The sequence below is a fragment of the Pogona vitticeps genome, chromosome 9 (genome assembly GCF_051106095.1).
Source record: "Pogona vitticeps strain Pit_001003342236 chromosome 9, PviZW2.1, whole genome shotgun sequence".
NCBI classification, from domain to species: Eukaryota; Metazoa; Chordata; class Lepidosauria; order Squamata; family Agamidae; genus Pogona; species Pogona vitticeps.
In genome coordinates, this window is record NC_135791.1 from 17,024,676 (window position 1) to 17,034,026 (window position 9,351).

The 9,351-nt window shown below is 45.1% G+C and overlaps 1 protein-coding gene across 3 annotated transcripts; it reads left to right on the top strand.

Annotated features, from left to right (window-relative positions):
* Positions 1 to 4,612: 4,612 nt before the first annotated feature.
* Positions 4,613 to 7,937, top strand: PSENEN (presenilin enhancer, gamma-secretase subunit). Of its 3 annotated transcripts, none has more exons than XM_020813280.3 (4): positions 4,613 to 4,690; positions 5,738 to 5,852; positions 7,283 to 7,387; positions 7,580 to 7,937. In XM_020813280.3, the coding sequence occupies exons 2-4, from the start codon at positions 5,792 to 5,794 to the stop codon at positions 7,717 to 7,719; spliced, it is 306 nt and encodes a 101-aa protein (XP_020668939.1). In that variant the 5' UTR covers positions 4,613 to 4,690; positions 5,738 to 5,791; the 3' UTR covers positions 7,720 to 7,937. The 3 variants fall into 3 exon arrangements, with proteins under 3 accessions (XP_020668939.1, XP_020668935.1, XP_020668938.1); XM_020813276.3 differs by lacking the exon at positions 4,613 to 4,690 and adding an exon at positions 5,480 to 5,594; XM_020813279.3 differs by lacking the exon at positions 4,613 to 4,690 and adding an exon at positions 5,553 to 5,646.
* The last annotated feature ends 1,414 nt before the right edge of the window (positions 7,938 to 9,351 follow it).

A 9,351-nucleotide genomic window follows, 5' to 3' on the forward strand; every position in this document is an offset into this window, starting at 1 on the left:
TTGTGACAATGTCATGTCTAACTTATTTTTCTAAGGCACAATAGGACTTACATTAGAGGTGGAAGGGGGTCAATGGCCTACATATATTTTGGATTTAATGTCCTAGGAATACTAGCCACCATGGGAGTTGTAGTCCAAAAGAAAGGGAAGCCAAATAAGTTATAACACTAGAAGAGTTACTACTAGGTAGCAAAGTTTCTGTACCTGGAGAAGACAGCCAAAACATGTCGTAGGCCAGTAACAATAACCATGTGTTGTCAAGTCAATTCTCACTTATGGTAACTCTTTTCAGGGTTTTCCAGGTAGAGAATATTCAAGAGAAGATTTACCATTCTATTCTTCTGGAGTCATCCTAGGACTGTGGAGTTTATCCAGGGCAATTGCAGATTGGTTCTACTTTGCATGATGCACAGTGAGGAATAAAATTCCCAAACTCTGTCTCCGCAGTCAGATCCCTAAACCATTGAACTATCCAGCCAGCTAGGTCTTGGATTACTAGTTTTCAAGGCAGCAGAAGAGACATGGAAGCCTGAACAGGACAACGTAGGAAAGGCAAATTGAGACTGCACAGCCTCAGATGACATTAGCACTGGTAGAAGAAAGAGCTAGGCTAGGATCTACACGGACCTCACCATGAGCCTGAGGCAAAGCAACTGCAGGCCAGGCCAGGCCAGCACCCTCTCCTAAGAGCAACTGGATGGGTGACAGGCATAGTCTAGCTTTTCAATGGTGCAGAATTTGTTTCTACCTGTTGCTGCTGCTTCCTGTGTGCAGGGAGAAACAGCAACCATCATGCTACCCTAAAGGGACAGGGGACAAAAACGGGCAGCGTTAGACTTGGCCACCGGCCTCTCTGGCAGGAAAATATCTCCAAAGGTGATTTGGGAAGGCTGTCTTTTTAAAATTCTCCCCCTCCTATTGCTGCTGTGCAAGGTAACACTAGAGGCCACAGTCTGTCATGTCTCCTGAGGGTTCCTCTCACAAGGAAATACACTGCAGTTCAGTCAGTGAGGATGATGACATTAATGGACCTTTGTTATTTTGTGCATGTTTTTGTGGGAGTAAGCCCACTTTATTCTTTTAGGAGGGAGGCCTTTTTTTCTTGACTTCCTTTCCCTGTAACATTACCACAAGAGCTTTGAGAAGTTCTTTATTTGGACTGTAAAAGCCAAAAGCCCCCACCCAGCATGAACTGTATATTACTATGTGCAACAGGCAGTGCAAAAGAGTAAAGGAAGGCTAACTGCTAAAATGAACTTCTGCCACTATCTGATACCTTTTTTAATCCTTTTGCTAGAATGTCCTAAGGGATATGTGGGTTTAGATCATACGTTCGTACAGATCCAGTAACTGCTAGACTTTGTAGAACCTGTCTTTCTAGATTCATGAATAGCACTCTGACATTCCCAACATCAAAAACTTCCCACAATGCATTCCTTTTATCTTAGAGGATGAACTGGAATCTAGACTGTGGGTGCCAAGCAAAGTGAACCATGTTTCTTCACTGAAAGCTTACTTGCCTAAGAACTACAGTGCTGGAAGGCACCCTATAGATCATCAAATCCAGCCCCTTTCAAGGAAGCACTGTGGGGAGTTGAACTGCCAGCCTTAAACCCCTAAGCTATCTAACATACTAGTCTAATGTTTCCCTTCACGGATTGCTGCCTTCCAAAGAATTGAATGCCGATTTCCAAAAAATAGCAAGAAGAGACAAGAGGGCCTTCTTAAACGAACAGTGCAAAGATAAAGAGGAAAGGAATAGAAAGGGAAAAACCAGAGATCTGTTCAAGAAAAGTGGAAATATTAAAGCAACATTTTGTGCAAAGATGGACATGATAAAGGGCAAAAATGGTAGGGACCTAACAGAAGCGGAAGACATCAAGAAGAGGTGGCAAGAATAAACAGAGGAATTATACCAGAAAGCTCTGGATGTCCCGGACAACCCAGATAGTGTGGTTGCTGACCTTGAGCCAGACATCCTGGACAGCGAAGTCAGGTGGGCCTTAGAAAGCACGGCTAACAACAAGGCCAGAGAGGAGGTGATGGCACTCCTGTTGAACTATTTAAAATCTTAAAAGATGTTGCTGTTAAGGTCCTACATTCAATATGCCAGCAAGTTTGGAAAACTCAGCAGTGGCCAGAGGACTGGAAAATACCAGTCTACATCCCATTCCCAAAGAATGCTCCAACTACTGTACAATTGCACTCATTTCACACGCTAGCAACGTTATGCTCAAAATCCTACAAGGTAGGCTTCAGCAGTATGTGGACCAAGAACTCACAGAAGTACAAGCTGGATTTCGAAGGGGAAGAGGAACTAGAGACCAAATTGTAAACATGCACTGGATGATGGAGAAAGCCAAAGAGTTCCAGAAAAATACCTACTTCTCCTTCATTGACTACACAAAAGCATTTGACTGTGTGGACCACAGCAAACTATGGCAAGTTCTTAAAGAAATGGGAGTGCCTGACCACCTTATCTACCTCCTGAGAAATCTATATGTGGGACAGGAAGCAACAGTTAGAATTAGATATGGAACAACTGATTGGTTCAAAATTGGGAAAGGAGTACAGCCTGGTTCAAAATTGGGAAAAGAGTATGACAAGGCTGTATATTGTCCCCCAGCTTATTTAACTTATATGCAGAATACGTCGTGCGAAAGGCAGGACTGGAGGAATCACAAGCCAGAATTAAGATTGCCGGAAGAAATATCAACAACCTCCGATATGCAGATGATACCACTCTGTTGGCAGAAAGTGAGGAGGAATTAAAGAATGTCTTAATGAGGGTGAAAGAGGAGAGTGCAAAAAATGGCCTAAAGCTCAACATCAAAAAAACTAAGATCATGACCACTGGTCCCATCACATCCTGGCAAATAAAAGGGGAAGATATGGAGGCAGTGACAGATTTCACTTTCTTGGGCTCCATGATCACTGCAGATGGTGACAGTAGCCACAAAATTAAAAGATGCCTGCTTCTTGGGAGGAAAGCGATGACAAACCTCAACAGCATCTTAAAAAGCAGAGATATTACCTTGCTGACAAAGGTCCGCATAGTCAAAGCTATGGTTTTTCCAGTAGCGATGTATGGAAGTGAGAGCTGGACCACAAAGAAGGCTGACCGCCAAAGAATTGATGCTTCTGAATTGTGGTGCTGGAGGATACTCTTGAGAGTCCCCTGGACTGCAAGGAGAACAAACCTATCCATTTTGAAGGAAATCAACCCTGAGTGCTCACTGGAAGGACAGATCCTGAAGCTGAGGCTCCAATCCTTTGGCCATCTCATAAGGAGACTCCCTGGAAAAGACCCTGATATTGGGTAAGTGTGAAGGCAAGAGGAAATGGGGACGACAGAGGATGAGATGGTTGGACAGTGTCACCAAAGTGACCAACATGAATTTGACCCAACTCCAGGAAGCAGTGAAAGACCAGAGGGCCTGCCATGCTCTGGTCCATGGGATCACAAAGAGTCGGACATGACTTAACAACTAAACAACAAAATCTAATGTTATACTGAACATCTCCAGTTCATATTGTCATGTTATCCAGTTGGAGGTGAATTATAATGCTCTAATAGGGCTTTCAATGTAGGTGAACTACTTAAGGAGTGGTTTGACCCACATTCCCAAGTGAGTTTCCATGGCTGAGTATGGATTTGAATCCAGGTTTCCTGAATCCTGGTCTGTCACTTCATCTACTACACCACACTACGTTTTTTATTGGGAACATAAAAAAATGTGTTAACAATAAGAGAACTAGTATAGTTGAATATACTTATTAATGTACTTATTATTATCAATGCAATGGAATATAAAAACACAGTAATTGCATTTAAGCAATAAAAAAGTATTAAACAATCACTACTAGAACCACTAACCCAAGAATGCCATAAAAGAAAAAGAAAAAAGCCTAAGAGTCCACATGGGTCTTCAAAGGCTTTCCTGACGGCCTCAGAGAAAAAGGGCTGCTGAAGCCCACCCCAAACTATCAGGCCAGGACCGGAAAAGTGAGGATCATCTTGTTGCCAAACTAACTTAACTTGCCACTGGGCAAGCGAGAAAGGCCTCCGTAGTCTGAGTGTGAACAGACTCGTCCGGGCAAAGTCTGGAAATAAAAGGCTAGAGGAAAAAGATCAATGTCATGCCTAACAGACATACACTCTGCACATGTTCAGGAATTAACAAACCCCAACCATACACACCCACCCTAGAAATAGGGTGCAAAACTCAAATTTCACATGTAAGACGGTCAGGAGGGCCCACTTCACCAGCTTCAGCTAAGCTGGAAAGCACGGCGGGGAACCCTGGGCGACCCTCCCAAGTCTCGCCGGGCGCCACGCGCCCGTTGGGGATAATGGGTGCTGTAGTCCGCCTCTAAAGGGCCACAACTCTCACGGCCCTGAGGTAAAAAGAGCCCCGCCCCCCTTTTTTTCCGAAGCCTAGCCAGAGGGAGCGGTGCTAAAGAGCGCCATTCTCCTCATTCCACAAGCAACCCCTTTCCTCTTCCGCCCATGAACACAAAGAGCCGCTTACGCGCGTCACCACCGTGGCGGGAGCCTTTCCGCCTTTCTAAATAACTACAACGACCGGCATGCTTTGCTCTCTCTCGCTCTCTCTCCCGCCGCCATTATCTCAAAGAAGATCCCAGCATGCACCGGGACAGGGTGCGGCTTCAGAGGACAGTAGTTTAGGTAAACTCACACAAAGTGACAAAATGGCGGATGGGGGGGGTTTGAACGGTCTAATCTTTTCCGGGGGGGGGGAGAAACAACCGTCCGTAGCAAACACTGAGGAAACTGGGGACGTTTCCCGAGCAACCGCTTCTTCCTCCTCAAACAGGAAATCGCAGCAAAGCCGAGAGATTTCTGTAACCCAGTCCTTCACTGTTTGCACACAAACGGATTCGAGAGAGGCGGGGCAGATTTTTCAAAACTGAGGGAAGGGCACCACACGCGCCACATCTCGTCCGGATACCAGCCGGCGGGTTTCGCGAGGAGCCCGGTGTTTGAGCCGGGAGGGGGACGGGCGGGCGACGCGCCTGGTGCTCTTCGGCCGCAACCCCGAGGAAGAGAGTTTTCCTGCCCGTGAGAGTGCGGCGTGGAAGCCCCCTTCCCGTTCGCTGGTGTGGTCTACACCGCGGGGCTGTCCTCAGACGTCCGTCACAAGCACCCTCCCCGCCAGAAAAAAACTTCCTCAGAGGAAATAAGGGTCCGTACTGGCATCGCAGCCTTTCACACTTTAAAAACTGTTAAGGCTTCTCTCTTCGCTGCTACTTTTCGGCAGGGTGGAGCGGACGCAGATACACGGCTGTAGCCCCAAATTACAGCTAACTCTATTAAAGTTCTGGTTTCCTCCGTTGCTTTTTATAGCTTAGGCTTACTCCTCTCTTGCTACTAATGGGGAGGAAGAGAAAAACAAAATATGAGGAGATCCAGACTTCAGGTATTGGTAGGAGACCTCTACCCTTTCTTGGGTCTATGGTGTGGAAGCCGCTCCGTTTCCCGGCAGCCCACGGGGCGCCGGCTAACTACAAATCCCAGGATCCTCTGTTGCAGGGCGACGGCTGCCTTTGAGGAAGTAGCCTGCCACAGAGGGGTGAGTTTCTACAGATGATGAGCCCCGTAGCGTGTTTTTCTCCTCCCTGGAGGTAGCGAGGGAGACAAAATATCTGAAAGGGGAAGGGTCTCACCTAAATTTGGCCACTTCCTACCATTCACACGTTCTCTTGTGGTTTCCAGCGCGCTGGTGAATTCGAGGTCTGAGGTCTGGCGTGGGAGGCATCACTCTGCACCATGAACCTGGAGCGCGTCTCTAACGAGGAGAAGCTCAACCTCTGTAGGAAATACTACTTGGGTGAGTGGTGGCGGCCCCCTATTTCAAGGACAGGCAGTGTGGTATAGCGGTTAGGGGGCTGTTTGTTCCTTTGTGAAAAGAGGGCTTGCTCTGTTGTAGACACTGGAGCTCTCTGATGGGCGGTGCAGGGAAATGAAGGTCCAATTATTACAGTACAGTATAACAAGAGTAGCAATGAACTTAAAAGAATTGGAGAGGCGAAAATGGACACTGGAATAATAAAAAATAAATAAATGCTTGAAACATGTGAAGTCAGCAGAAAGAGTGGTTCTGAAATCGATACTGAAAAGACAACAAAGTGCCCCAGTGGCGTGTTTCGATACTCCATATTTAACTCTTGAAAAAGCTTGTTTCTGAACAACTTTCCTGGATATCTGGACTTGCAAGACCACACTGAGAAGGTCCTCTGTGCTCTTCCTGGCTAGGCCACTCAGGAGGATGAAGGGGGTTTTTTTGTGTCAAAGCACAAAATATCTTTCAGATTAGGAAATACGTATAGGGGCTTGTTTGAAAATGCTGAGGCACAAAAGGGGGCTGCCTCTGAGGTGTATGTATGGTCCATGGGCCACACTTTGCCCAGCACTGACTACCACAGTTGTAAATGTCTTTGGGAGAGTTGTTGGTGTTGTTTTGATTTATTTACCACCCTCTAGTGCTAAAGCACTCATGGGGCGGTTTACAACATAATTATGCAAATAACACTTTGTTTTATTTCAAGCTGCTGTCAGGATCCAATCTGTTTTCTATTTTTAAAAATTAAACCATCAGTTATTTGTATGATAGAGCATAGTCATAGAATGTAAGAATAAGTAAAATGAAAATGAAGCTCTGGTTTGATTTTCTCTTACTGCTTTATCCAGGTGCATAGAGTGTGTGGATTCTTTCTGTAACATGTTTGCTAGTGAGTGTGACTAACTGAAAGAAATTGGAGTGTTCATTTGATTTACATCTCTTGGGATGCAAGGCAGCTTACAATAAAACAAAGTAAAACAAATACAACTAAAACCTAAAATGTAAGACAAGTGTAACAATTTTAAAACCCAATTGAAAAACACTATTAAAAGAAAAAGTATCAACCCAGATAAAGCCCCTGTTTCTACTTAATCAGTTGCTTTGTCAATTAAATCTCATAGATTGAGTCTTTAGTTAATTGATGAGTTTGTTGGCAATTCTAGAAAGTTAAGAGATTGCAAAACCATAAAAACAACAGACCCCTACCTAGTGCAGATGCATAAGAGAATCACAAATTAGTGACATGTTTGTAGAAATTGGCATGGGAAAACTAATAAGGAGAATGGCACTCTTAGGTGCCATAGATCTATTATGGTGTTGCAGCATACCTTTAAAAAGCCAGAAAAGACATTGCATCCTCACTTAGAATCAAATGCTGATAGGGCCACAAATAATTCCTTTCTCTCATCTCTCTCCAGGTGGCTTTGCTCTTCTTCCTTTCCTGTGGCTGGTGAATGTTTTCTGGTTTTTCCGAGAGGCTTTTATGGTGCCAGCATATACTGAACAGATACAGATCAAACGCTGTAAGTGTTAAGGGGTAGAGTATATGGTGGACTGCTTGCTAGTACTGTAGTTGGCTTGGGCAGTGGCTGGTCAGAGCAGACAACTTAATCTACATGAGGTACAGTGATCTTAAGAAGAAGGACCATTACTGTGCCGGAAAGGAAATTCTTGGCTTTTCCTGATCACTTGTTTCCACTTTGTTTCCACTGCAGATGTCCAGCGTTCAGCCGTGGGTCTTGTTTTCTGGGTGATTGTGCTCACCACGTGGATCAGCATCTTCCAGGCACGCAGGGCAGAATGGGGTGAGGTTGGTGACTACCTCTCCTTCACTATTCCCCTGGGCACTCCCTGACAGATCACTCCTCGTTTGGTGATGTCAATGTGGATCTTTTTAATTTTTTCCAATGGACTCTATGACTGGCCTCATCTCGCCTTTTATGAAACCAGGATGAGAATGTGCCACAGTGAACTGTAGGTGGGGCTGCATCCTTACACTTCCCAGAACCCTCTACTTTTGTGTATCATGGCTGCAGTCTTTTCAGAAGTGATCAATAAACCTGACTTTATCTATTTATGGTGTATCAGTACCATGATTGTATTGGGAGAAAGTTGGCACTGGATTATCTCTGTGCCCATGTGAAGGATCTGGCTTCAGTCACTCTGGTTATGAACCTGCTTTGCAGGTAACATTGCAATTTTCTCAAGATCTTGCATTGCAGTGAAAATGAGCTCAAGGCAGTATCTGTGGCTCTCTTCATTTCCCCCACATTTTCCTCACAACAGCTCTGGGAAATAGGTGGTTTGAGAAAGTGTGACTAGCCCAGGGTCATGCACTGGATCTCATGGCTCCCTGGGAAATTAAACTTGGATTTCCAAAGTTCCAGTCTAGCATCTTAATTTAGCATCACTCTGTCACTCATGTCATTTCAAGGCACCTGCCCAGGGCCAAAATGCCATGTTAAGTGGCTGGAAAAACAATCCTAGCTGAGATCTGCATGCACAACTTTGTTGGACATTTTGGGCAGCAGCACCTTGAAGCAAGACAAAACTGGGTGTGTATCCACCACATTCCTACTGACAAGCTCAGTTTCCTCTTGGGAGAAACAAAATACTGCTGCAAACGTGTATGAGGTTTGTAAACCAGGCCACTTGAATGAATTTGTACATCCGGATCAAGAAATAGAAGGGAGCTTGGGGCCTTACACATTTCAGTGAACTACCACTCCCTTTACCCCTCACTGCTGGCCAGGCTGCAGAAGCTTGTCTCCCCCCCCCCAACTGTGACAGGTAAAGCACAGGAGTTGGCAACTGGTTGCCCTCCAAATGGTTTGGACTAGAGCTGTTGTTCCTGACAATTACCCATGCAGTCCATGGATTTTGTATAATGAATGTGGCAGGCACCAACTGGAATTTAAATAGTGAATTAAATAGTGAATTTTCATTTTTGTTTGTTCATTGATACCAGAAGAGTAGAGAACGATGTTACCTTAGCCTTCCCCCTGCTTCCAGGATCTTGGCCTGGCAATCAATACTTATGATGGGAGAAGTCCTCCAGAGGTCTGAAAGCAGCAGGTTAGCTTTGCCTACTCAGGCCAGGCTGAGCAAGATACACAGTTGTGCTTACCAGCATCTTGGGACTGTGTCTGAGATGGCCATTTTAGTCTGCTTAACAGTGGATCTGGCCATGTCTCAGTGGAGTTCAAACCCCGTTATCAAATGGGCTTAGCAAATACAAATCTGTTAGGTGAACCCTTGTTCCTGCCTATCAAAAACTGAATATTGTCTGGAATATACAGAAAGGAACATGTTTTTTTCCAAGTTCCCCACCATGACATGGCAGAGAACATTTTTGTGAGTGGGTCCTTGTCTCTTAACTAATAGGAGAGGTAAGGCTGGTTCTTCCAGAATTTTTTTTACACATATACAAAGGCATTAATATGAGAGCATACTCCCCGTGCATCCAGGGGGAGCACTCCACTATTCC